Source organism: Aspergillus pseudoviridinutans, assembly GCF_018340605.1.
Source record: "Aspergillus pseudoviridinutans IFM 55266 DNA, scaffold_6, whole genome shotgun sequence".
NCBI lineage: Eukaryota > Fungi > Ascomycota > Eurotiomycetes > Eurotiales > Aspergillaceae > Aspergillus > Aspergillus pseudoviridinutans.
Genome location: NW_025091286.1, coordinates 470,052 through 498,007, shown reverse-complemented (window position 1 = coordinate 498,007; position 27,956 = coordinate 470,052). Strand labels below are relative to the sequence as shown.

At 50.3% G+C, this 27,956-nt stretch overlaps 6 protein-coding genes across 6 annotated transcripts; 3 read left to right on the top strand and 3 right to left on the bottom strand.

Moving 5' to 3' along the window:
* Positions 1–35: 35 nt before the first annotated feature.
* Asppvi_008622 (DNA-directed DNA polymerase POL5) lies at positions 36–3,163 on the bottom strand (the record flags this gene model as incomplete). Its single annotated transcript, XM_043304488.1, has 5 exons — positions 36–911; positions 963–1,265; positions 1,319–2,109; positions 2,165–2,738; positions 2,789–3,163. 5 exons carry the CDS (start codon positions 3,161–3,163, stop codon positions 36–38), a joined length of 2,919 nt encoding a protein of 972 aa, XP_043160423.1.
* An 8,091-nt stretch (positions 3,164–11,254) lies between these two features.
* Positions 11,255–13,179, top strand: nimT (putative tyrosine protein phosphatase MIH1; the record flags this gene model as incomplete). Its single annotated transcript, XM_043304487.1, has 4 exons — positions 11,255–11,508; positions 11,608–11,675; positions 11,745–11,970; positions 12,045–13,179. 4 exons carry the CDS (start codon positions 11,255–11,257, stop codon positions 13,177–13,179), a joined length of 1,683 nt encoding a protein of 560 aa, XP_043160422.1.
* A 1,220-nt stretch (positions 13,180–14,399) lies between these two features.
* On the top strand, positions 14,400–15,270 carry sld5 (putative GINS DNA replication complex subunit Sld5; the record flags this gene model as incomplete). Its single annotated transcript, XM_043304486.1, has 2 exons — positions 14,400–14,573; positions 14,644–15,270. 2 exons carry the CDS (start codon positions 14,400–14,402, stop codon positions 15,268–15,270), a joined length of 801 nt encoding a protein of 266 aa, XP_043160421.1.
* A 443-nt stretch (positions 15,271–15,713) lies between these two features.
* On the bottom strand, positions 15,714–18,444 carry Asppvi_008619 (cullin family protein; the record flags this gene model as incomplete). Its single annotated transcript, XM_043304485.1, has 4 exons — positions 15,714–15,885; positions 15,936–17,815; positions 17,877–18,263; positions 18,403–18,444. 4 exons carry the CDS (start codon positions 18,442–18,444, stop codon positions 15,714–15,716), a joined length of 2,481 nt encoding a protein of 826 aa, XP_043160420.1.
* A 434-nt stretch (positions 18,445–18,878) lies between these two features.
* Asppvi_008618 (DNL-type zinc finger protein) lies at positions 18,879–19,484 on the top strand (the record flags this gene model as incomplete). The annotated part of the gene is made up of 1 exon (XM_043304484.1): positions 18,879–19,484. One exon carries the CDS (start codon positions 18,879–18,881, stop codon positions 19,482–19,484), a length of 606 nt encoding a protein of 201 aa, XP_043160419.1.
* A 506-nt stretch (positions 19,485–19,990) lies between these two features.
* Positions 19,991–27,884, bottom strand: Asppvi_008617 (putative HEAT repeat protein (DRIM); the record flags this gene model as incomplete). The annotated part of the gene is made up of 2 exons (XM_043304483.1): positions 19,991–26,471; positions 26,527–27,884. 2 exons carry the CDS (start codon positions 27,882–27,884, stop codon positions 19,991–19,993), a joined length of 7,839 nt encoding a protein of 2,612 aa, XP_043160418.1.
* Between the last annotated feature and the right edge of the window lie 72 nt (positions 27,885–27,956).

Sequence of the window (27,956 nt, the reverse complement as noted above, 5' to 3'; positions counted from 1 at the left end):
TACTGTACACTATGTCTATGGAGGTATCTAGGTAGCTAATTCTTCATCTGCTTGCTGGCAGACACACACCAGTTGTTCCAGTCGGAGAAAAACTGCGGCTGGACATGGCACTTCTTGCTGAGAAGCTGCTCCTTGCGCGTAGCCGCATACACATCCACCACTTCCGCAATGGCGTTCTTGTCGTGCGCCACCAGCACCTTGACCACCAACAGGCTCGCCTGGCTGCAGGCCGAAGCATGCGTGGGCGGACCACTATGCATCGCCTCGGCGTGGATGGACTTCAACAGTTCCCACACCGGCTCGGCAGAGTCCAGCGAAGGAAGCGCGTTGCCCTTGCACAACTTGGTATACTCGCGGAGCACGCTGTTCGCCTTGTTGGCGAGCTGCTTGACGGTCGACTTGCGCGTGAGACGCAGAAGCGGGAGAAGGAGGTCGAGCGCAAAGACCTTCGAGTGGCATTTCTTGACGTAGATCTCCAGCAGGTCGAGGACGCGGTTCTTGAAGTTGACCATGTTCTCCCTGGCGTCCTTCTTGTCTTTCTTCTGGCCGAGGGCGTCCCGGCGCGCGCGGAACACCTTGATCAGCTGCTCATCGATCTGCTCCATCTCGTCGTCGTTCATGTCCGCGTCGGAGTCCTCGGACTGCTCGTTGAGGTCTTGGTCGGCGCGGTGCGTGCCGAGGGCTTGGGCGAGCTTGGCTTCGAAGGCGGCCATCTCTTCCTCGTTTTCGCCTTCGTCAGATGCGGCTTCGTCGTCCTCGTCCTCGTCTGAGTTCTCGTCCGAGTTCTCTGCCTCAATGACTTCGACGTCACTGTCGTCTTCGTCGACGTCCATCATCTCTTCGTCCTCTTCGTCATCCTGCTGCTCAAACATTTCCTGCTGACCAGCAAGACTTTCCTTGGCCTCCAGAATCTGATATCTTTGTTAGCACTGGGACTTAGATGTCAAGAGGCCTGGACATACAGATACAAGGGACTCCAGGCCGTTCTCGGTGACCTTGTCGGCAAAAGCACCGAATACCTGCTCACTCATACGGCGGAAGAGCTGCGACTGCTTGGATGCGAAACTGAGAAGGATTTCCACCAGCGCATCAGAAGCATCGGATGCTTCGTCGTCTTTTGATTTCTTGTCGCCCAAGAACTTGGTGTAGCAGAAATCGAGCTCGTCAAGCATGGACACCGCATCGGCATCACCGTTGTACACTTGTAGGATCGTCATCGAATACAGAAGCTTGAACGCCTCAACGCCCGAGACCTCATTCTTTTCCTGTTCCGAGTTAGTGAGAGAAAACTTTTGCAGAAAAAGCTCAGAATACTCACCATGCTGGACAGCTTCTTCAAAGACTTGAAAGCAGTCTTGACCGAGTCACGCAGAGTCTCGTCCATGTTGATAATAAACTTGCCATACTGCTCCGACTTGGCGGCGTCGCGGATCTTCCGCACAACAGCGTATGGAAGGGTAGTCGCATACTTTGGGTTGGCAATGAGACTGTTCAGACACGAGCTGATTCGGTTTCGGAAAAGCTCCTGGCTCTGTTGGGTTAAGGCTGGCTGGACAGCCGCATCGTCTTTGGGCATGAAATAGCCGAATCGCACAAATGTGAACAGAATCTGCTCCAGGACAGCTTGAGACTCGTCGCTGGCCGAAGCTCGGGATCTCACGATGGACAAGAGCAGACCGGCGAGAGACTGCCGGCTTGCCGCTGCCGCTTTGGCATCGTCTGTCCCGGGGCTCGCGATGAGCTTCTCAAAGAAAGGCACGATCTGCTTCAGTGCATCGACGTTTGCTTCGACAACGATCTTTTCGATCGTTTTCGTCTTGGTGGCTTGGTCGAAGTTGACGGAACCGGCTGAGCCCATGAGCCCGATGACGGAGGCCGCGGCGAACTCGGGGTCTTTTGCGACACGGGCCTGAATCGATTTGGAGGCCTTGACGGCCATCCGGTGCAGGTACCGGTCCTCGACGGCGAGCTGGTTCGTCAGGCATCTGACGAGATTTTTGGTGAATACATGAGAAGCCAGCTGCAGGGGGCATTCATTGATAACTTTGATAAAGACGAGGAAGCCCCAGTACTTGCGCTCCTCGGACGAGGACGACGCGAACAGCCCATCTAAAAGACTTGTTAGATGCGGTTATCTGGAAAACGACAAAAACGGAGAACTTACTGTCAACGACTTCCGTCCAGAAATCAGCAAAGCTGAGACGAGACGAGTGTTTGACTGATACGTCAGCAAGCTGCCTGATAACAGCATCCCAAGCAAAGTGCAACTTGGAGCTCCACACTCCAGAGGACTTGGTGTTATTCCCCTGGCTTCCCGCCTCAGAGTCTGCAGCCGAGGATTCCTTCATAACCTTGGTAAGCTGGTTCCTCTCCCGTGAATCTAACGGATCATCATGTTTCCAGACTTTGCTGGGGAAGTCAGCCTTAGGGTAGGCTTCCTTGGCCGCAAGCCAGATCGAGACGCCCTCCGGCGTACGAGCGAGATCGTTCGCACAGAGCCGCTCCAGCGCGACTTGCACATACTTAGCACCAGCCTTTTGCGAAGCAAGATCAAAAACGCAGCGGTAGATAATCCAACCGCACTCCTCTCTAATCCACGGCTTCTTCTTCGCTAGGTTAAACACCAAATCTAAAACCTTGGTCCACTCCGCCAGTGGCACATCGCTCTTGAACAGAATCGACGACTTGACAATAGCTTCCGCTCCAAACAGCCGTCCAAAGTGATGATCTCTTTGTTCCTGCGACATGGTCAGCAAAGCAGTTTCTACAAATAATCAATCCAACCTACCTGGCCCGTCTCGCTCCCCGACGAATTGGACTGCGACTCCCAGATACTCACAACAGCCGGGATAGTAATCTCCGACTCTTCCTCCCTCGGCGCCGCAAAAATCTGCGTAAGAATCTCAGTCAAGGCAATAGAGAAGCCGATTCTCGCAGCCTTGCGGCTGCTGCAGAGGCCGCGGAAAAGTCTCTGCAGGGCCTTTTTGATCTGCTCGTCGGTGGGCTTCTTGTCCGGCGTGAACTGCGACACCAGAGCCTGCGCGGCCTTCAGACGGATCTCGTCCTTTTCGTTCGCGAGGTCCTCGTAGATCTCGACTAGTTTGGTGTCGACGTTCAATGGCTCGCGCCGCCGCTTCTTGGAGCCGGCGTGGGTTTGCGCCATGATTGAATTGCTTTTTCTGTTTTTATTCCCGAATATGTATGTAATATAGTTCACTGGAAACTAGTAGAGCAATTTCAGGGCGGTAGCTGCTGATTTCAAATGCAGCGATTGGGTGGTGGTGATATGCTGCGACAGCAGAAAATTTATGAAGTTGTATACCATATCGGGTTAGCGCGGTCCGATGAAGGCAACGGATTGCCGCTTTGGGAGTTTCTTGCAATGAGGACATACTCTGTATAATTTCTGATCAACTTATCAGAGATGAGTGCCGCTGCGTCGCTGGAGAGAGGTGACCTTACTCTGGGGATTTGTTTTGCTAATTTTGTTCGTGGTGGCGCTACTGCTGGTTCGCAGCAGGATAACTTCCAGCTCAATATATATCTCCATGTCAACGACAGCAACACAATATCCAAAGGAACCAGACAACGATATCAAAGTAGCTGCCTATCCACCTGTCTCACAGATGAATCCCATCCTGAGCAGACAAATTACACAAGATAATATTATATTTCTCTCCAGTAACGTTGGTAGAGCAGCCCGAGTATCGCAACAAGAGTCATGTCAATAACCTCATCAACACCACGTATACTTGATATGATAGGATAGCCTTGACTGCGTCTTCCAGACAGCTCCCGCCAAATGGACACATATGTGGTCATCGATCTGGACTACGGTTTACTAGGCACTGGAAGCACGCATCGTCAGCTATCACTGCCCTCCCAGATGCAAGTCTCGCCATGGGAGAAGTAGCACTACTAGGGCATGTCCTGACTGAGTGAAAGTATAGCGGACGCATGTCTATAACATTATCTCAACTGTATACGCTGCCGGCAACTTCAACTGAATAGTTGATTCCCAATCAAGAGGAGGCTACCGCTACCACTACCTCCAGAGCCAGACGATGATGGTCACTCCAACGATTGAGACCATCCACCCTACTTAATCAATCGATCCGCGTTCACATCTGATCCTAGAAGTATGAATCAGCCTCACCGCCAGTTCCAGTCCCAATATCTCCATGGCATACTCACCAAGTGTAGACAAGTCAGGGTACTAGATACGTACGGAGTACCTGGTATGGCAGACTCCACGCCCCCTTGTAACGTACAGATACTGCATATGCAGTACTATATCATACGTACGGAGCAAATGCATACAGTAGGTCCGTCCCGTCTCCTGCGCTATTGTAGTACGCCCTCCTAGATGAGGTCGATGCGAGACATGCCCCTTGCAACAGAATCACTAGTGCGATTGAGGACGAACTACTCGGTGAATGTTGATGTTCAGCGTAGGTGTCTGTCTTCTGTCTGTCAACTTTACTTTGCAACATTGCGTTAGCCATCTGTGGCATACTACCAAAGGCTGCAGCTACGGAGCACCTATTTGAAATGTGCTCTCCCTTCATACCGCATAGGTAATCCGGGGTGAATCCCGTTCACCTGTAATCATTCCGATGCTCAGAGCACGACCGGTACAGGGATTTGGTTGCCGTAACAAGCATATCCCGGAAGAAATGAGGGATCAGGAATACGACACGGACCGAAATGGTAAGGCACGCGGGAAATCTTGGTTCTGACGTGGCAACGGGTAGCTCAAGGAATGTGCATAGTCCGGCCTGAACCTAGACGTGGATTCCAACGGGTATCCCGGCTCTAAGGAGGGAATAAGGGCAGCGATTGATGACGCGATCCCCGTACTCGATTATCAAGGTAATGCATGCATGTTGTAGCGAAGGCATATTGCACCGCTTGGATATGGCCTGAATCATCCTCAGAGACAAGAAGAGCCGATACTTGCAAGATACATGGCCCGGGAGCTGAGTATACCAATGGATTGACTAATGAGCTTGTCAATGCTTGAGGACTTCGCCGATGTTCAAGTGCAAGGATGGAATCAACGCTAGATGTAGAAATTCATGACAAATCCATGACTTCGCTCTTCCATTTCTCCATGCGTTGCTGCAAGGTACGTAACTTTATTCTTGCGGTGAGAGATCAAGGATTTGGCAGAGCGCAAGATATCAAGATTTTATCTACATCCCTGACTTTCAATGGTAGGATGAGAGACTAGTGTTTCCGATATCGTGACTCGGAAGATGCAAGGGACGGCTGTGTCGCACTCTTGTTATCAGCGTGCGCTGATTATCGATCAGACAGGGACAAACATTGATTCTCACGACGATAACCGAGCTGATTATTCTTCCATCAAGATTGAGGTCAGGGGTCAAAGGCATTAGCCTTAGGAATCGAAGATTATTTTCGGACGAAAACCCTAAATAGGAACATCAGGCGGTAAATGCACACGTGTTCGGTTGAATCCGTGTTCATGAGGCCCTCATCTCGGTCAGACCCTTGACCAGGGTATTCTAATCCTAACCAGCTCACCGTTCACAAAGTGTGCTTTGCACGGTCTGCATCTGATCAATGGCAGCGCTAGTTACCAACCTGCATGCACCGCAGAATTGGTGGTATCGCCAAAGAGCTTGAAGCGCTCAGTGATAACGGTCCAAGTCAGGGTTCTGTAACAGTACCCCGTATCTACCCCGTGCGTATCTGCCATATCCATGACGATCTGACTCCCGCAATGAGGATTGTGCATGAAGATCTCGCATTCCTGAACTGCGGCAGATCCACCGGCACGGCCCCTGGAATGCAATATCCTTGCAACCCAGGCGTCCAGAACGGCCGTCGAGATACCGGGACTTTTCAAGGGATGCAGTCTGTAATCTCAAATAGGGATGGCTCGCAGCTAGGACGAGTGGAGATCAGAGACACTCTTGGACGTGCGTCCTTGATGCACGAAATGCTCCATCATGGGAAGGACAGTGCATGATAGGAATATTGGCTATTGATCGAATCGCCCTAGAAAGGTCAATAGTATGTGATAAGGAGTTTTTGGATCAGGTACGTGCTTCAAGAGTTGGTCGGCCAGGGAGCTATGGGTACGTGCTAATGCACTCCACAGTTACACATTAACTAGATTGCTCGAGGGCTTGAGGAAAGACAATGGGCATTGGGCGCAGGGCGCGGGCAATGCGGGCACAGAATGCCAAAGACAAACGCGGGCAGATAATGCGGGTCTTGGTCAATAGTTCTGCCGATCTCTTGTCAAGGCATTCCAGCAGCCACGGGATTGCGCATAGTTAGTGACTAGATAACCTGTTGGAAGTGATAGTAGGTATGTTAATTAATTGACGCCAACGAATCATAGCAATTTCGATATTTTAAGCACGGAGGAAGAATAATTGGCTAGGAGAGCACGTGTAAAAGGGAGAAGGGGTACGTCTTGGGCAAGTGAGGTCCGGTCATAGAGGGGCAGGAAGGAAGGAAGGAGTAACTGATGTCATAGCACATTGGGCCTTCTCAATCAAGAAGGAAAGGGCGAGTCGCTTGAACTTGGCGAGCCGGTCGTTGGTCGCTCTTTTCAAAGACCAGATAATCAATTCTCCTACAAGGGTCGGTGAGAATAGGTACGGTAGTGAGGGATCTGTTCCTTTGTTTACATGACGCGAGACGTGTCGAGGAAAACAAACAATGACTGTCATCAAGCAGAAGATGTGCCAGCGCATACGTACACAAGCACAAGACCTCCCCCAGTGTGACATCACATCTCATCCCACATGGAGGGGTCTGCAGACAATGTTCATCACTATGATAACACTGGCTGATGGATGGGCCCATAAGATCACTTGAAAGTGGAAATAGGGCAACTGGCTACGCCATGAAAATAGAGTAAGGCTGCAGAGGACGGGAGTACAGAGTCCACAGCCAGCCTGTTAGTGGATAAGTGCACGAGTAGTTTGATTTAGTGCGACGGCTCTGGCCCAATCAGCAGAGGAGGAAGTACAGTAACCCCGCACCACTGTCTGAGGCAGCGATAACACAATTCCCTCAGCGCGCCTAGCACTTAGCAAGCCCCAACACAGCTCCGCCCTCAATGGCCTAGAATACTAGGTACCATCGAGCCCAGAGAGCCTCGGAGTCTTCTAGATCTTCGCTCTCTTTGCACATGGTCATATCATGACGGCACAGCTGATGGTTTCTAGTCTGGTCGCTTTTTTTGGTTGCATTGTCCAATAAGACACTGTAGACAAATCACTAATAGATTAGTGCTCCACTGCTGAAATATCGGAGTCTTCGGGGAGCCCGATATACGATGATACCATCGTACTAAGGTAGTCAGCTTAGCTAGCATCCTGCTCAGCCCTCTTACGAGATTATCGTCATCATCCTGATGACAGTCCAGCTGAGACCAACGCGCATGGACAGCAAATACACGGCCGATGGGTACCTGAGTGGGTTTTTGCTGAGTGTGTCAAGAGCTCCGTTTGAAAAAGAAACGGAATTATCTCCGTCGGCTGGGAAGGATCATTGATGATTTTCCTCGGGTCAGTAGGTAGATAATTGTTCTCAATGTTCGCGCACCTCGTCTGATGATGCAGATGACCGAAGATCTGGTCATACGCAGAGCATCAGCCTCATTCGTAGCATTGCCATTAATTAATCTTTCAGCTCAGATCCTCCAAGCCACCATCAGACTAGTGCGATGAGGATTGTCGCTGAAACAGAAAGGAGAACCCGTGACTCAAGGCTGAGGAGTCTCTCTGGTCGTCGGATAAGATACGCGACCGATGTCAATGGAGCAATTGACTGGTGCACAGGCAACAGATGCACTCAGATCGAAAGCTCGGGGATTGTTGGAATCGAGCCGACACTTTTGTTCGAAGTAAAGCAGACGGTTAAACAGGACTGACTTCGTCTGAGGGCGCGATAGTTTGGTCTGATCCCTACTTGGTAAGGTTCAGGTGCCAAGCTAGGCATTATCTCGGGGCACAATGAGTGAAGGACTTAAATGTCCTAAACAACCTTGTTATTGCGATGTAATCGCCAAAACAATACTGATCATCGAGCCCATGACTCCATAGCTCTATTGGCCCTTCGTCATCATCACGTAAAGGCCCGAGAAGGTAGCTTAGTGGATACAGTACATAGACAAAGACTTAGTGTCGCTGTATTATTAGTGTCTCAGACTCTCTGAGGCTGTCAGCGTTCATTGATCGTCACCGTGGGGAGCACCTGCGAGGCGGACAAACCCCCACAGCACTTCGATGAATCCCGGAGAAATATTCTCAACTCCTGCGAACCCCAGGCAATTGATGAAAGTCGAAGCACAGTGAAGACTGCAGCACGGGGGCCGACCAATAAAGAATGCCCTTGAGAAACCATTTGGAAGGGATGGTATGCGGAAGAGACCCCTAGTCAAGGATCGTAGGAATGTCTGCACACAAGTAAGGGCATACAGAGGACATCCAAGCGGGGAAAGTTGCGAGCGCGACAAGGACCATGCCCAGAGAATGGACCATGACGGAAAACCGCTGTGCTACTGCTAGCTTGCGGAGGATGGCTCATTCGCACTAGCAGAAGAATTGCGGGACATTGACCAGAGAGGCGATCTCGAAACAAGAATCATCTCAGTCAAGAAGCAAGCGCAAGACTATTAATCAAGGATAGATTACAGAAGACTATCGGAGTTCATAGTGGCCCTACGCAGATGCCGGAGAAGTAGCTAGAAAGTTGGATGCAAATCCAGAATCCAAAGATGTCATACCTCACTTGACATGCCTCAGACACAAGGGCAGAGACCTGATTTACAAACGGGTTTGAAGTTATGTGTTGTATCACTTCTCCTGCATGTCTGAAATGTAGCTAACACACATCTGGGTCGGCTGTCAGGACATTCATCCTTAAGTCCCATTCTTTTCTGCCGTTTCGCTACCATATTACACAATACATGTCAATGTATTATCCTTTATTTAGATGAACAAACTGGACAAACTCATGTGATCCGCATAAGCTCTTTTTCCCGACTGAGTGGAGCGGGTGGAGATTTCATTAGTTTCGATCTCTCATTTGGATCACTATTTTTCTTTCTTTCTTCTTTGGGACAGTACGAAACTCGAATAAGAGGAAAAGAGGGCGAGAGATCGGCCGAATCGATCAATCATGAACATAGTCTGTTTCCGATTGTGCCGTGTGCTTTTTCCTATCTCTTCGAATCGACTTTTTTCTTTTTTCTTTTTTCTTTTTTTCTTAGGGTTTCTTTCAAGGGTCTCCAAAGGCTCAAACATTGAAACACTGCAAAGAAGTTAAATAGTATGCTGCTTGGCCTTATCCTAGCATACGACAGGGTGGAAAGGAAACCCCAAGGTAGGTAGTTGCTGTAGTATTATTAGTCAAAGCCTCAAAGGCAATCTACAGCCACGACTACTAATCAGCGCGGCTTAACCTCTCTACTCCGTACAATTGAGCCTCCTGCGATAGGGTCTACAGCCGGTAATATCTAGCGTCTCAGTTATTATTCCGATTATTGAATGGTAATACTGTCCAGTCCGACTGTCTTACCGACTACTAGTTTTATTTGAGACTCGCTGACATCTGTCGGCCTTTGCTCCAAGTCGCAGCTATCAACATAGAATAAGAAATGGAACCCTAAGGCTTTTTCAGGCTCCATTATTCTGCTCCATACCAGAACGCCGACCCAAAGAAATCTTCAGACGCCCCATCCAAAGAAAACCACAAAGAATGGATAAGGAAAACGTAGCGAAAAACTAATTCCTTCTGTAACCCGTGAGACACTGCACGACCCATACTTGATACTTGGATCCAGCCAGCCCAGATTGGTAGAGACAAAGCGGGTGGTGCAGCAACGACGCTGATAGGCGAAGGGTTGCTCAGCAGCCGGTAGCGCTGATAATGGCGGCAAGGGAGTCCCGGCAACGAGGCCCCAGACGCTGGCTACTGGCTGGGTACAGGAACACTAACTATCTAGGTACTAGGTACTTGGTACCTAGACTAATTACCTACAGCTTCAGTGGGGAACAAGGTACAGACAGGTACAGGTACCTCGCTGTCCCATACTGTACGGGTACCTACTTACGTACGGAGTACTCCATAGTCCATACAGGCTGTAACTTGTATGGTACCTACCCTGCTAAGGTAGACTCCCTATCGTCATAGGTACTCTCCAGGTACCGCTCTCTCTCTCTGCCTTGCTACCTACTACTCCTAGTCCCCTACGTAATTAGATGCAAAGTTGGTCGTAGCCAAGGGTTATCCCCCGAGAAGAACTATATGGAGATTAACCTCACAAGTTAATATATTGTTTCCTAGATCTTTATTTTATAAGATCCTTCGTGGCCAATTTTCAGAAAAAAGAAGACCTTGCAGACTCTCCTCTGTCGTCTGTACAGACCGAAGACATACCTAGATACGGTTCGGAGGTGGTATCTATCTAGCGCTGCGTCGTCGCTTAAGCTCTTTCTTGAGCATCTGGAGATCCCTCCCCACTTTTTCGTTGCCATTGCAACAGGACATCCCTTCAGCTTCACCTTTTTCCAGGTCACACTTCCTTTTTCTTCTCCTTCTCCTCCTCCTTTTCTACAAGTCGTCGTCTTTCCCTTCGAGTTTAAGACCTCGCCGTCTTCTCTTTTCCCATGGTCACTACGCCCGTGATCCTCTCTCGGCCTCCATCCCGCTTACGGTTCTCGTTTCCTCATCGGTAACTTTGCCCCCGGCCTACTTAGCGTACCAGAACTACCCTCGCTTTCAGCTGCTGGTTTGCTGCTTATAGGGAATGGTCTTGCTAACTAATGCCTTGGTGATCATCATAGTCCTTCTTCCCGTCCTCGAATCCTCCTTTATCCTATACCCTGCTTAACGATACCCTGATTGGTCCTACTGCCCTTACCTATCTACGCAACCATGTCCCTCTGAGCACTCGGCCTTCGCAGCCCAGGGAAAAAGTTCCGGTCCAGGCCGGTGGATTCGTGGGATTCGGAAAGGCGTTTTCCACGATTTGGGAGGTCTGGAATTCGAGCAGGACCGCAATTGAGGAAAAAGAACAGAGAGTCGAAGACCGGGTTACAAGGCGTTTGATCATACCTCATCTTGCCGTTGTAGTATATGCCAGGTAGAATAGTCTGCAGCAGGAGCTGTCGTTTGCCGAGGAGATCCCCTTGCGTCCGCTTTTCTACTTCGGTCGATACTGCCTTGCAGATCTAGGAGGGAAGGCAAGATTTGTTCCTGGCGAACAATGGAACATTCATCTCCGCTGGCTGCCATGCAGCCCCCGTCCGTGATGTTCGGACACTGCTTTCGTTCGGATGCACCCACATCGTACCCAGCCTTTGGTCCAAGGTCCGGGCTTGGTCCGAACACTTTCAACTTCAAAGACTTGTCCATGAAGAAAGCCTCCGGCGATTATTTCGGCATGAAGCCGGTTCGAGGATCGTCTCCAACGGCTAGTCTAGCAGCGGACCTGTCCCAGAATTTTCACATTGACCAAAGGTTGGCAGATGCCCTTCGCCGTTTGTTCCGTTTTCTTTGTCATGCTTTATGACTTCTTTGACTTGTGCAAGACAAAGGGTGTGTGCTGACCAAAAATAGTCCGCAGTTGGCTACGCCCCGACGGTCTTTGTTCTCCTCCAATCTATTTGGACATGGCAGCGGACGTGGTAAGAGATGATATTATTATTCGAGGGCACACTCGTTCGAGTCCCAGTCTTTGCTCATATTGTTAATAGAAGACGCGATGACCACTCCTCCTCTTCCATCTTCCTCACCAGCTCCCATCATGGAGACCATGGAGATGTCTCCCTTGCCTCACAAGCAGCCGTTCGTCGTCACAACGGAAATCGAATTGAACCCACCTACACCAGGAGGTTCTCCTATCGATTCGCCCATGATGTCGTCTGCTCCCAGTCCGCTTCAAGAATCCCCGTTGATGGGCCCAAAGGAGGACAAACAAGAGTAAGAGAATGAAGTCTATATGATGGAGATTGGTGTCAACCATGCGCATGTCTAATTACGTCTCGTGTGTGTAGGAGAAAGCGTCCGAGTTTCTTGAGGCCCAGTCTCGCGAGAACCAAGGCTCAGTCCTTCCAGCTCGGCATGGCCAGACCAGCACCGGAGAGTCAAGCACCGCCGTTCAAGTTCCAGACCCGAGGGGCTAAAACGTCGTTGAGCGCTTCAACTTCTTTGGAGGATATGTTTGGGGAATCGCCGCAGAGAGAAAGGCCGATTATACGGAACAATTCCTCCAGCGCTCTTCTGAACAACCCTCGCCTTAGACCACCTCTCGGCAGTGGCAGCAATGGGAGCCATGCCCGTGGAAACGGATCCCCCTCCGCTGCGTCGATTCGCAAGAGCTCTCACCCCTTGATGCGCCCTCGGAAGCAATGCAGACGATCACTGAGCATGTTTGAGCACCCCGAGGATGTGATTGCCGAAAAAGAGGCCAATTATACTACAAATGCACCACTTCAATCGATCACAGATGTCGATACCACACCCAGCCTACAGCTACCTCACTTCATCCCTGAGGACTCGGCTGATACATTGCCTCGCATTGACAAGACAATCCTTGTGGATCTCATGGATGGGAAGTACAACGATCGATTCGACCACATTATGGTTGTCGATTGCCGGTTTGAATATGAATACGAGGGCGGCCACATCAACGGAGCCGTCAACTACAACGACAAGGAGTACCTGGCCGCTCAACTTTTTGCGGACCCGAAGCCTCGGACTGCATTGGTTTTACACTGCGAATACTCTGCACATCGGGCACCCATCATGGCCAAATACATCCGTCACCGGGACCGCGCTGTCAATGTGGACCACTATCCACAGCTGACTTACCCGGATATGTACATTTTGGACGGGGGTTACAGCGCCTTCTTTGCTGAGCATCGATCGCTCTGCTTCCCCCAGAACTACGTGGAGATGAATGCAAAGGAGCACGAATTTGCCTGCGAACGTGGCCTCGGGAAGGTCAAGCAGAGATCGAAATTGAATCGCGCGCAAACATTCGCTTTTGGCGAACATTCGCCTCAAATGGAAGACAGCCCCACTGGAAGGTGCCGTAATAACCCAGGCGAACGTATCCGATTCTTGGATTCTCCATTTGAAGGGACGCCCTCGTCTCGCGGTCCGGGCCGCCGTATGCTGTCGTACTGATTGCCACGACCAGCCGATTGGCTTTTTCTCCTTTCTTCTTTTGCTGTCCTTGGCGCCATGGATTGATGATTTGATGTTATTCAAGCGCGGCGCAAAGTTCTTTTGCAACCCCTTTTTCTTGAGCATGATCTTTTTTTGCTTTCTCCCTCTCCCTCCGGCATCCAATTCTATCCGATCCCCTTCAGGCAGCCGTTATCGGTGTTGGACCACCAGACCCAGCTGGACATTGGGGAAAATGACACTTGACAGCGCCTTGCTGCAGAGGACCTCCTCTCACCATTTACTACAAGCTCCTTCCACTCGCTTGATATTTCTTTTTCTAGCTTTCCACAACTTCAGACTCTTACGCTGGCAGTGTGCCCGCAGCGTCGATATCGAATCCCAGCGGCTGCGACACGCTGACCCACACGACCTTTGATGACACGATCAGCATTGACCTTGCATCTCTACGCATTTTCCGGAGCTCGAGATTGTATCTTCGACAGATTCATCTACGGCCGATTTTGATCTCCTTTACTCATTACCAAGCGCTCTCTTCCGATATTTCCTATGTGTCCTACGACTATTTCCTTCACATTGAAACCTACATCTGCGCAGCAATCACTTGCATCCACTACGATACCTCGCCATCATGGCATTTCCTTACTCGGAGCTTGAGTTTCCTCATTTACACCCCCTACAAGTGTTTTAATCCCTCTTCACCCCTTCCTGTACAATTAATGAGGAGTGAGTCCAATATCTCGCCGTACGAAGTACATATCAATACACGGCTCGCCAGATCAGAAGTGCGATAATCTTGCATGTGTGACAAATTATTGAGGAAACTATTGGCTTGAATTGTTAATCAGCAAAATTTCTTCATGGAGAGTCACTGCAACTGTACATAATACACGCCTCACGGTGGGTTGGTCCATCCGACTTCTAATGGAGAGAAAATTGGTAGGGAATTCAGAGGCTGGAGATTACGATTTCCTTTGTTGGAAGAACATCAAATGAAAAAATCTGATAATACATCCTTCTTTAAAATGGTAGAATGCATCTTACATCCGTAATCTCCTATCATATCGATGATTGACTGGAATCAGACAAAGGAAGAAACCTGAGGCATCAATCTCCGCTCCGCCTTGTCTTCGATCTCCGGGTCCCTCTCCGCTCTCTTCCAGAGACATCCACCAGCCATTGTGCTCCCTCTCAAGGCTCAATGCTGTACGACACCTGTCATGGACATCGATGACATTCTCGCGTCCGTCGACCGCCATGACATCTCGCCCGAATCCGCGGCCCTAGACCACCAGCTCCTGACGCGTCTCTGGGTCGCTGAGCGAGCCGTCTCGGAGCTCCTCCCATGGCCTGGGCCATTGATGGAACGGATGATGGAGCGAGTCAGGAAGCAGGTCAGCATTCTCCAACCGTCTACTCTTCCCCATCTTTGCAAAAAGATGTGAAGCCCTGACCAACCCACAGATCGAAAGAATCGAAGACCTCGCCGCCTCGTCCTCAGACCCCTACAACACCACCACAACAAGCACAAACAACCCCACCCTCAACCTCAAACTCTCAATCCTCCAGACCGACCTCGCCCGCACCCAGTTCCTCATCCGCTCGTTCCTCCGCCAGCGCCTCGCAAAACTCACTAAACACAGCATGCACTACCTCCTCCTCGTCGCGCCGCCCCGCGCCTCTCCTACCCCCTCCTCGCAGCAGTCCCACACACAAACGCCAGAGGACTCCATTCCCGACCCCGCGGATAATCCCAATTCGTCCCCGCTCTCCGCGCAGGAAGCCGCCTTCCTGCATGCGCATCAGACGCTGCTGGCGGGGCACTACGGGGCGTCGTTCTTGAACTCGTTCCCGCCGCAGCTGAGGCGGTTGGATGATAACGCGGGCGGGACGAGTATGGTCCAAGGGCCAGAGGTGCGGGAGGCGGTTGTGGTGAGGTGTTTGGTGGAGGAGGTGAGGGTTGTTATTCCGCCTGGGGATGGGATCGAGGAGGAACAGTTTGGGACGACGATGCGGATGGGCGATGTGTGGGTTGTGAGGTGGGAGGGGATCAAGGGGGCGTGGGAGAGGGGAGAGGTCGAGGTTCTTTGATTTGATTTGGGGGAAGACTACATAGCATCTGCCGGCGTTTTGAGGAGTTGATTATCAGGTGGTACATACATACCCAGACAGGCTGTATATGAAGTAAAATCGACGCATTCGATATGATTGTGTTTATTCTGCTAGCGAATGGTAGCTGCTGGCTTGTGGATAAGCCAGTCTAACGCAGCCAAACGGCCATCGTAATCATCACTCGTAGCGGGCCAAGATGCATTCATTCGTGAGCTAAGCCGTGAGGCAAATGTTGAACAAGCGAAGAATATCTATACCAATGAACCATGACCTCCCTTTCGCCAGTCACCGCTAAGTTCAATAATATACCATGCAAAAGTACTATGAGGGGATTGCACGCCAAAAGAGACCAGTATGAGTCTGGCCACATGTCTTCGTAGGTCAATGCCGAACGGATCAAGTGAAGACGGATGCGAATGCGTTCAAGCAATGTATCCATAAGTCGGAGGGTCCTCAGCCACACGCTCGAGATATTCGCGGTCAATCAAACTCTCAATCCGTTTCTTGACCATATTCACGTCGGGAACGAACCGCGCAGACAACTGGCCTAGCACCTCGCTCATGAGACCCGAATGGACCAGCGTCTTGCGTTGCCTAAAAGACAGTTAGTCTCATTGCCACTGAAAGACTTGAAAAAAACTCACTTCATGATTCGAACAATTGCCGCCTCAATACTGGCCCCACGCTCCTCATTCATCTTGCTCTCTGTTTCCTTTCGCTGGTCCTGATTCTCGACCTTGTTGGCGCCACCACTGACGACCCCAATGCGAACTTTCATAAACTGGCTCTGAAATTCGTTATTGAAAAAGAACTTGTCCGTCGGTTTCACATCCTTGCTCATGGGCTCCTTCTTCAGAACCCGCGTTTTGGGTGCGACGGCCAGTGATTGCAAGTTGCGAATCAGGTCGTACTGTGGAATGCGTGTCCGTTCCTGAATCTCTTCGAATGTGAGAGACTCGCCTGTAGGTACGTCATTGAAAAGGAGCAGGATGACCATGGCGTATGTTGATACATTGAGTTCATGCCGTTGGACCTTCCCACTCGAGCGTTGAAACGTCGCCCGGATATCAGCGGTTCCCATGCTCGGTTGCCATGATAACTTCCGGCCGTTGTGTTTGTTGAGATAGAACTGCTCAAAGCTCTGTTTAACACTGTCGACCTCTTTCGGAAGGATACATGGGAGCTGGACTTCTCCATCTTTGGGGTTCGACATGATCTCCATGGGCCACATGGTGCTGGTGAGGACGTTGATTTCCAAGTCAACCCGTTTCTGGTCCGGGTCCCCTGACTTCCGTATATGCTCTTTGTAGCTGGCAGACAAGTCTTCCGAAATGGTCATGTCCCTGAACATGGCCTCCAAGCGCTGTGTGAACTGGTTTCCAACCTCCATCTTCATCTTCGAGATCATCTGCCGTTCAGCATCCATGCTGGCGGACCGCTTCATGAGGAGACGGCGAGAAAGATGTTTCTTGTAATAAGTCTCGAATAGATCCTTATCCTTAATGTACCGCAGCAGAGTGATGCCGTTGTCAAGAAGGGAATCCACCTCACTTTCCGTCTTGCCTTTGATGCCTTTTTTCAAATTCTCATCGAAGAAGAGAGAAAGGAATTCGGAACTGCGTGCGTTCGAGTTGATGAAGTCCGAAAAGCTGGTAGTGATGGCACTTTGCATGCCCTGGTCTGACAAGAAGGCCTTCTCCCAGATATTGTCGAATTTCCTCTTGAGCGCTAGGATATCGTCGACCCACTTGATAGCAGCCACTGTTTGCTGGTTCACAGGCTTCTCCTTTTCCGCGGGCTTCTTCTCGCCGCTGGGACTCTTTTCCGTCGCTTTTGAACCCGTAGATATTGACGTCTTTTCATATGCAATGGACGAGGCATTGATCTCTCGACCCATTTGACTAATCCGTTTCTGAACTGCCGTGGTGAGAGGAGTCTTTTTGTTGTCAACCCGAGCGCTAAGTTCATATATGTCTCGCAAAATATCCACTCGATCGTTGTCAAGCAAATTCCTGACACCGGTGCCTTCAAGATTGATGACCTCTGCGATATTCCTGGCGATTAACTCTTGATCGAGGACATTCTTGATCTTTGGCTCAGTAAGGGTCGAGAGCGTATAATGGCACCGTTCTTTCTCTTCGGCAATTCGGTTTGAGGCTATCCGACAAAAGGTAGCTGCATCGGCCATTTCCAACAGACGCTGCCCTTCTGCTCGATAGAAAACCTTGCTTGTTTCGAGGAAAGCGGGTTCAAACATGGTCAGATAGAGTTTTGATGACTCCTCCTCCGTGATAGTTTCGTAGAGACCCTCAAGCATGTAAATGCAATGCCGGATGAGGGGACGGTCAATGACGTGCCCAGATCGTTCCAGTTGAATCATGAAGAGCACAGTGGTCTCAAGCACATCGGCAACCGTGGTTTTCGTGTCAGCGTGAATGGGAGATCGCAGGACTTGATCGCGAAATAACGCCATCGATGCAACATATATTGAAGGTTTTCGAAAGTCCGCCATGATGATTCGATCCTGTATGGTAAGAACATGTTAGGTCAGAGATCCAGCGAACACAGAGAAACGGTGGACAAACCATGTACATGAGAACGTCCGTAATCATTCCCATGCATAATTGATGGTCTTCCCATGCACCCTTGAGCACAGTCAGAAACTTCTCTCCTGCTTCCCTTCGCTCGCTGGCTTGATCTTGAACATCTGCAGGCTCCTGCGCCAGCAGTAACGTCGGCGAAATTGCTGATGTCACCGTTCTCTTCACTTCGTCTCCCAGCCATTCTTCCTCCAGCTTCTTTACTCGTTCGTAGAGGTCATCGCCGCGGGTCATCAAGACGATTCTGTAGGCGTTCCGGTACAGCTCTTCGAAGGAAAGAGCGGAGGCATTCTTTGTGTGTATTTCATTCAAAGAAGATGACAGCACCCCCCATATTGTGTCAAAGTCGTCAGTCTTCGCCGCACTCAGACCCTTTGTTGAATCATTAGCTGATTGTTCGTCTTAAAGCAAGCTCAAGAAGTTCCGTCATCCCAGCTGCTGTCGTCAATTTGACAACACGAAAGGTAGCATAGAGACGTCCAAATAGAATATGAAAGAACAAAAAACATACTCTCCGTGGGGCACGAATCTTGTGCCTAGCCCTCATAGCCATCTTCGAGATATTGGCAATTTGCCATCCACCAGATTGTAGACTTGGGGCAATTGCGCGGGGCAGAATGGTAGAATGCCGAAGAGGAGTGAGGTCGTGGCAGAAGGGCTGGCAAAATGAGCAGGGGCGAGCAATTTCTAACGATGAAAACCTGTAATATCAAGCCTTTCTCTTCATCATCAAGATAATCATTAATGAATTGTGTTGACGGTATAACAACAGATGAAAGTTGCTGCGGAGTGAAAAGAGCTGGAAGAACCTAAATCCGGCGCAATTTGGAGATCCGTCGTCATCGCCGCCGGAGATCTTTACTTTTAGTCCTCAGTTTGCAAATAATCTTTCGACCTGAGTTATTCATTTTCTGAGCCAATTCTCGAATATCTCTCTGCCTCTCGTCTGTATACTTCCATCTAAATCGTCAGATCAAATACCTCACAATGCGCTCAGCGAGAATGCTATCGTCAGGTCTCCGTGCCTTCAACTCTGCACTTCCGCGGACAGTGCTCTCACAACCCAAATCGCGACATTTCTCTCAGCTGCTCTCTCACACTCCTCAACCTTCACCAACCCCTTCATCGAGAGTCCTCCGGACCATATTCACCCAAATCGCCGTCCGAAACAACTCCAGCTCCTCATCATCCCCCCCGAACCTCACCGATCAAACCTCAAACGCCGCTCAGGACGCAGCCAACGAAGAACAGAACAGGTTACGCCGCGAGCAAGAACCCGCTTATCAGATTACATTTACCTGCAAACCATGCGGCCATCGATCTTCGCACCGCATGTCCAAACATGGCTACCACCGCGGGACGATCTTGATCCGCTGCCCGTCTTGTCTCAACCGCCACGTTATCGCCGATCACCTCAATATCTTCATGGATAAGAAGAGTACCCTCGAGGATATCCTACAGCGGGAGGGGAAGCGATTGACTCGTGGTTATATTGAGGGAGACATGGAATTCTGGGAGGATGGGACAGTGAAGAAGCGCGAGGAAGCCGGTGAAGGCTCGGAGGCGAAGAAGGACCAGGGATCGACACCTTGATTCATTCTTCGATCTTTTCCGGGTTTATATCTACGTTACTTAGGGGGGAATGCCCACGCGGCTTAGCACAGGCTGGTGGCGTTCAGCTGCTGGGCTGATAGGCAAAAGTGCTCGGGGCATGCTCAATGCGAAAATAGAGGCGTTATGGTGTTGACTTTGGTAGAGATACATCGAGCACCGTTTGTATATATCAACTCCACTTCCTGTTAATGTACATTCAAATTAAACTAATGTTCGTTGATGTGTTCTTTTGGTATCTTAAGTGGGCAAAGACGCAAAGCGCGATAAGGTATACATCGATGGGCATAGTATGCGATGCTGTCTAGAAAATATTGCAATAGGATATCACTCATTTATATACACTCTCCCAGCTCTGTGGCAATAGACGGCATTATACCTCAGTATGTACTCTATCTCAAAATCCAATCATACTTTTTATATACCCCAACGCCAGCCGGTGCAAGAACATGCCAGTGGACAAACAGATTCAAACCAGACAACGGCATCTACCAGCCGCGTCTCTTTCCCCGTTGTTCCATTCCCTTCTCCTTGCGCTTCTCGTGCTTGCGGTCGTTTCGCCTCTTCTTGTCCCGTTCGTATTTCTCGGGTTCTGCTACTGCCTCAATACGTCTCTTCATTCGACGCCCCTCACGTCGCTCCCTGATGGAGTCCTGGACAGACGCCATCTGGGTGATGTACTCCGTAGTGCCCAATTTCTTCTGAAGCAGGTCGAGGACTTCATGGCAGTTCGAGACCAGTGCCTTGTATGACTCCCGGAAGCGTTCATCTGACGAGCGAGGAGCGGGAATTGACGGATCGGTCAAGTGCTGAAGAGGAAGAAGGATAGTGGGCAGCGAGGGACGGATTTGATCAGTTTCAAGATGGCGGCAAAGGGCTGCGAGAAGACCAATGGACGCGCTCTTGGGAATCAGGGAATGTGCCTTAGTCGTGAGGAGTTCTCTGCGTAGAATTGAGGAGATCTGCTGGAAAATGTACTGGATGGCAGGCTTGTCAGAACGCTCCGTGTGCCCGTTAGCGTTCTCTTCGTCGTCTTCGTCTTCACTCTCGCTTTCACTCAATTCAGCATCCTTAGACCCACTGGTGGGAAACACAAGACCATTCTGAGCGCAACACCGGCCAAGGAAGATAACGTTGCGGACGGTTTGCATAGCAAGGTCTTCACTTATACCAGGAGTGTGGAGACAGCGTAGACTGGCGCGGATCAACTGTAGCATGGCGTCCTTGTCAAGTGGCAGTCCTGTAGAGCCAACCAATGGAATCGACCCATAGCCATTCGCAGCATTTGTCCTGCCCAGATCTGCAAACCATGTACCGACAAGGTTAGAGGCGCAAGTCTTGACCCAAGCATGAGGGTAAAACAGGCACTCTCGAACAGCAGCCCAGATCTGAACGCGCTCTTTGGCTAGAGCCACAGCAGGGACGGCCTTGCAAAGCTTAGTAAGGAGCTGCAAGGCGAAGTAAAGCACTTCCCAATGTTCAGTATCATCGCTCTGGAGAATTGGCTGCATGACCTCGGGGAGGATCCCCATGACAAAACGGGCTTCTTTGTCCTTCTCTGTCTCCTCAACCTCGAAGAAGACTCTCATTGCTTGTAACCCAGTACTGCTCAGAAGAGTGTTTTCGGCTTGCTCGAGCCAAGACCGTATGGGAGTGAGCATGGACTTCATCTGTTCCCTGTCCGCTCTACTAAAGAGCTCGCCAAGGAGCGCACCTGCCATTTCTCTGCACTCGGGCGCATCGTCATTCGCCATGACCATGACCACCGGCAAGAAGAATGTGCCCACAATATCTTGAGCCAATTCGGTTCCTGTCTTAGCCAAGAGCATGTGTACAGCTTCCATCACAGATTGACGACCTTCTTGGTGCTTGTATTCCAAGTTCTTGGCCAGGAAACTCAATTGCTTCGCCCATCGATTCTTTGCTTGAGGATACTCAATCAAGAAGTGAATATAGGTGCCACGCGCAAGATCACGAGCCGAACGGGTTTGGTTCGTGACCATCATGGCTCCAATGTGGTCCATCAATTCATAGATTTCGGGCACCACAAATTTCCTGGCCATGACCGCGCGAATGAAGTTGAACGTTACTCCTTGGCGGTCTGGCTCTTCAATGTCGGAGACCAGACGTTGGAGGAGGTACGCGAGGTGCCCGTCTCTGAGTTTAGCGCTCTTTCTCTCTCGCAGCATAGCCGACACTAACTTTAAGGACGCCTGTGCAGCCTCGGTGTTGGTACTTGGTGCCTCCTTGATGATCTTGACTGCTTCGGTGAAATAGACGTGAGCGTTGTTATCAATATCTGGGAGAGGAAGCTTGATGATAGTCGACAATAGGCGAACAGCCGCGATCTTCACTTCCTCGTGGGCCTGTATTAACGAGTCGCCGATGATGGGGATGAAGCCAGCCAGGTTTGTAGGAGTGACCAGGGAGTCGTATTTGTTGAGTATTGAGCGCAGCACATCAAGCGAGAATCGAGTCAGCTTGTAGATATGAGAAGAGGTCGTTCCACGTTTGTCGCCTCTCTTTGCGCCTTTGAGGTTCACCAAATAACGTTGTTCACGAAACGAAACGGAGGCCTCTTTCTGCACTTCTGCCGGATCGCGATATGTCTCCTTGATGACTTCATAGCAGAATACCAGGATGTCACGGCTTTCAGCGCCTGGGTTCCTTAGCAGACCCACTCCAATTCTCCGCAAGAGTTCGTCGAGTTTTTTGACCATGCTAGAGTTCAGTTTCTCGCGCAACAAGGACTCCAGAGGCCGCAGCAGATTCGCAAGATTTCGGACAGTCGCATTCTTCGCCAGCAGTTCCATCGAATCATAACTCTTACTGCTCTTGACTTCCTTCATTTTGCTCACATAACCCTCTGCATCTTTCTCCTGGCCAACCACGCCGAAGGTGTCATCCATCACTACGGCACTGAGATCCGCTAGACAGTAGTCCAAGTCTCCTTGCTGGAAATCATCAGTTGTCGCCACGAGCATCGAGTGAACTGTGAAGGAAAGAACGTGAAGCTGGTAACCCTTCGTGAGAGTGCTGCGAAGTTCCCTAAGAATGTATCCGAAATAGTTAGGACCCAGCAGAAGGGCAATCTCATTAAGCGTCTTTCTAGCGGTGTCTCTCGAGTCTTGAGATCGACTTTTGAGAATGCTGCAGACATCCAAAAGAACAGGAGGCAGGCGGATTGCCATATCCTCCTCGGGCAACAGCTTCAGAAGCTTGATTGTAGTGATTGCAGCTGGCAGACGCAAGCTCATCTCAGCCTCATTTTTGTGGTGGATGAAGTCAGTCAGGAAAGGAATGAAATTAGTGGTCAGCTCTGTCGCGACCTTAGCAGGTGACGGCATAGTTCGAGCAAGGTTGCACTTGGAGGGCGCGGATATCTCAATTTCTTCCATGCTGTCGTCGCCGGTCTTCTGAACCATCGTCTTTTGGCTCATTGCGTTGCTTAGGGCATCTGCCATTCTGCCTAGAAGCCTCAAAATGTTCTTTTCCATCTCAGACTTGCTCTGCATGTACCCACGGTATCTCCGAAAAATGGCTCTGAATTGGTTCCAGTCCAACCATTCCGCAAGGGCCCCGATAGTGGCAACGGCTTCCGCAATCAAATTGTGGCCACCTTCGTCGACTTCTTGGTCGAAAACAAAGTGTTCATTGAGTGGAATGAAAATTGTACTGATATTCGAAGCCTGAAGACTACCCTTGGCTGCTTCGCTAGCAAGACGACGGAGAGCTCGAAGACGGCGATGCTGTTGTATGTGGAGAATGTTCGTAAAGAACGACGCCTCCTCGTCGTCACCAACGAGAAGCCCATGCATATCTTGCACATTGGGCCTGGTGGGATTCATCTTGACAAAGAAGCCAAGGGTAGACACGAATTCTGTCCGAACCAGCTCTGATTTCTGTCGGATTCCGCTCTGCAAAGCCGGGAACAGAATTTCTTTGACCAGGGGTTCAAACTCGTCGGCGCCGGCGCCGTCTTCCTTTGTAGCTCTCTCAATAAACCGCTTCAGTCCAAAGGAAGCACTTGACCTGATAGCAAGTTCATCTTCATCCTTCACATGGAATAACATGTTATAGAGGAGGGGACGCCACTGTTTCGCATCCATGGTCTCCCAAAGACTATCATTGATTTGTGCGAAGGCTTGGAGACGACGCTCGTAGTCAACTTCAAGTTTCTTTCTAGAAATTGAATTCAGATCCGCACAGAGCTCAGCCACTTTCTCGAATGCAGTATCGTGTTTCACGAAAGCCGCGAAAACCCTGGACAACACCTCTCGATTCGCATCATCTCTGAAGTAATCAAACATGGACGAAACTGCGTCAAACACCTCTTCAAATAATTTTGGATCTTCCTCAGGGTTAAACAGAGGCAGGAAGTGTTCGAGGATGCGCAGGAGACCCGACTTGGTTTTTGGAGACACTCTATCCGCTGGTTGACGCAGTAGATATGTTGTGATGCTTACCAGTTCCGTGGTTTCCTGGAACGATTCGACACATGGAGCCAAGAGAGAAATTGTCTGTACCCCAGATATCAAGACCGGACGGGAAGGTCCACGTTTCAGCAGGCGACCAAGGTGAGAGAGTGTATGCTCGATGTAAGGAGACAAGACTTCGGATCGAATCTCATCTGCCGAGAAATCGCTCATTTCTTCTTTCTCTTCCAGCTCTTTTCCACTAGCAAGTCTGATAAGAGGGACTAGAATCTCGTCCATCACGTACACCTTGACCTCGTCACGAGCAGATTCCACACTGAGACAGTCGACGACCCGGGTCAGGACGGTATTGTTGTGGCGCACAAGATAGAAAGAGGACCTGGGGGCGGAGGCCCAAGTGTGGAACAGCCGCAGTAGACCCGAAACTCCTTGAGCCGTCTCGATCGCGAAGTTTTGAAGTCGAGGGTTAATCACTTCGTCGAAGATGACACGAATGTAAGCAGACCAGTCTTTGTCCAGAGAGACGGCGAAGATCAGCTCAAGGCAACGGATACAAGTATGCCGGATATTGCGGAACACGGTCAACAGCCTCCCTTCAGGAGAATCCGCCGCAACGTCGGAGTGGTCTTTCTCTAGCTCGCGACAGGCTCTGACCAAACAGTATAGGACCGCGTCCATGGATCGCTGGGCATACAGAGCCATTCGGCTTTGCAGCGTGTCGAACACTGTTTCAATCATCCTTAGCAGACCCATCTGTCTCCTGGGGCTAACCAGGTCTCGAGCAAATGCTTCTTGGTTGACCTGCCCCTCCTGTAACAATGAGACATCTCCAAGAGGACCAAACGACACCCGCATAAAAATTTCGAATTCGCTATCGGGCAGCTGCGACAATGTCCGCAGAATTGCCTTCCTGCGTCCAACTTGGCCAGCTTGGCCACTTGCGCTAGCTTTCGAAATCATTCGACCATACAAGAGGCGTAAGAGGACAGGAAGAAGTTCGCCTCTATGGGCTTCTTCAATCAAGCTGTCGTCATCGCCGACATGCACGAAGACAGAAAGCTCATCTTTGAACCGTGACTCATCCAGGATGTTCAACAGATTTTCTTGGTACGGCATAATGTTCGGTGATTTCCAGGTAAATAAAGCTTTGAGCGCGGACTTTTGAATCTCTGAATTACCATGGCAGAGCAGCCCAAGAAGGGCGTCATGAACCTCTGACGCCTTGAACAGCACTCGAGGATTGGCGAACTTTCCAAGCAGCCCAAGGAAAGACAACCGGTCATGGAATCCCCAAGGAATGCATGAATCGTCGGTGCTTTCCGCGTCCTCGTCATCGCGCAATGCCCACGCAAGGAACAAGGGGACAATCTGGCGCGATTTCTTCTCAGCTAGAGCAGGGGCCGCATTAAGAACGCGCAGAGCATGGGTTCGAGGGGCCAGAGGAACGACGTCAGAGAGTTCATGATCTCTCTCGAACCCTTCCAATAGCTTTGAACTGGGCGGCATCGCAGCACTGAAATGAGAAGCAAGACGATCTTCAATATTAGCTGCATTGAAGCATTTGAAATGTCCAGAAGTATGGTATTCCGCTTCTTCGTCCGCTTTATCCGCGGTATCGGTTGAGCCGCGCTCCTGAAGCCACTGAAAGGCTAGGTCCGAAACGATTTTTTCGCCTACTGAATGCTCGCTGATCGACTTTAGTGCAGCAGCCGAATCCTCCCACAGCGGTGCCAATTTCTTTGAGAATAAACCAAAGCAGAAATTGGGGATCATCCTGGCCATCCATCGCTGAGAAGCCACTTGCGGGTAGAGGATGGCAAGCTTGCGGACGTGCATCGACAGAACTTGCGCAGTCTGCAGATTGAGCGGGCTCTCTTCAACTTCTATGGCCAAAGAAATGGGAGCAGTATCTTCTCCTGAAGCTTGTACCAACTCTCGCAAGATTTTTAATGATAACAATCTGACTTCTTGAGAAGGGCCCGCGAGGTTGGTAATTAGAACGTTCGCGAAATCTTCCAGCGCGGGTTGTCCGAAATCCAGCTTCGCAGAGCAATTCGAAACATAAGCCAAGATCGCTTCGAGGAACGGCTGAATCCTAGAGTATCTTGCAGCAGCAGAGCCGATTGCACTCCAAAGGGCCGAATCGACACCTTCATTAGAAGCAGCCAAATCAACATAAGACTTAAAACCCTGGCCAAGGAAGAACTTTGTGGAGGTGGATAAATCAAGTTCACTGTCCTTCAAGACGCGGGATAAATGATCATGAAGACTGCGAGTCATATCAGGTAGAACAGAGGGTTCCGTGGACAGAGATATGGCACTGGGGAGCTTCGAATATGCGTTGAGAAGAGCCACTTCAGTGGCACTGGGCCCATGACTGCCCAGCATATCCTTGATGCGGGCCTTCCAGGGAGTCGGGCAGGTGACATAGCCAGGCTTTGAAAGTTCCGAAGTGATACAACCTGCCTGGTTCAACCGGAGCAAGGTCAAACATAATTCGTATTCATGCTCTTGCCATGAGGCATTGACGAACCTAAGGCTTGGGTGTTAGTAGGTAGAAACATCAGCACATATGCAGTCCGACTTACTTCTGGAAGTAAGGAAGGACAACGCTATGGAATCTCTCCGCGCCCCATTCCGAAAACATAGCACAGAACGAAAGAAAATAAGCCGAGAGCTGTTCCTTTGCGACAGCATCCATGAGTGGGCGCATGAACGGTAACATCTCGTCCATAGGAGATACCTGGAGCGCGTATGCTACGGTAGTCAGAAGTTGAGGGATCGAATCGGCATACGCGCCAGGCGCAGCCGAGGCCTTCTGAAGCAAGAGCAACAGAGTCTGGTGAACGGGCTTCCAGTTCTTGATACGCGACCCTTTGCGGGTACAGACACAGATGAACATCAAACGACAGTACAAGTTTGCGTGTTGTTTGTCAGACTTCTTGCGATTGGCTTCGATGTAGGAATTGATCGTCTCGAGAATTGTTTCGAATGTGTCGGCAGTCGTATTGTGATTGACGTTAATAAGTACCCCGCTTACAACCTCGACTGCTAAGCTGCTGCGCAATTCACTGCCAGTCGGAGCATTATCAAGGAGACAGTTGAGAATGTCGGTTGCATTCGAGTGCAGCCCGCCTTTGACACCTTTGACCGCATCCGAGAACATAGCCATCAGGCCTTCCTTGTACGTCTCCACATTCTTCGAATCCGCAGCCGCCTGATGCAAGTCGTCAAGCAAGAATGAAACTGCATGCTGTAATGGAGCCTTATTTTTGTAGTATACGAGTCCAGCCTTTCGGATGAGGAACGACATTGACTCGGCGGCAAATCTAGCGACGAATGGCTTCTGGCGTTCTTTTCCGAGGTAGGGTGTCATGATGCCCAGAAGCTGTCTCAAGTCTGGAACAAGCAGACGAGAAAGAAACTTGAAAATCCATGCTAGGCATGTAAAGCTCCACTCGACCACCTCGACATCAGGATGAGTGGCCGCGATGGACGCCACGAGAGTCACGGCGGTAGCAAAGTGTTTCTCAAATCGGACCCCCAAATCTCTCGCAAACTGAGCGAGCAGTGTCAGCAGCGGTTCAATAGAAAGCTGGTCCCTCTTCTCGATATAATCCACCAGTAGTCCCATAATCTTGTTCTCGTGGTATAAAATCTGGGCGAGACTTTCACATAGCGGGTTAACTTTCCGTGCGAATTGCGAAAAATTATCCGACAAATTCAACTCAATCCAGTGGTCGAACGCCGATCGAAAATAAGAAGACGTCTCATCTCCTTCTCCCTCCTCGCCAAAACTCGGACGGCGCACTCGATGAATCGGGTCGATCTTCAATTTCGCGACACGCTGAGAGAATGGTTCGAACCGATGTGACTTCGTTGTCTCTGTTCCTTTCTTCACACGCTTCACGGACGCTGTCCGCGAAGTTGATGATGCTGCCACCATCTTGAAGACTGAAGGCGACAGAGAGAGCAACGCCGACGGAATCGTTGCAGTGCTTCCTGTCGAGAAAACTTT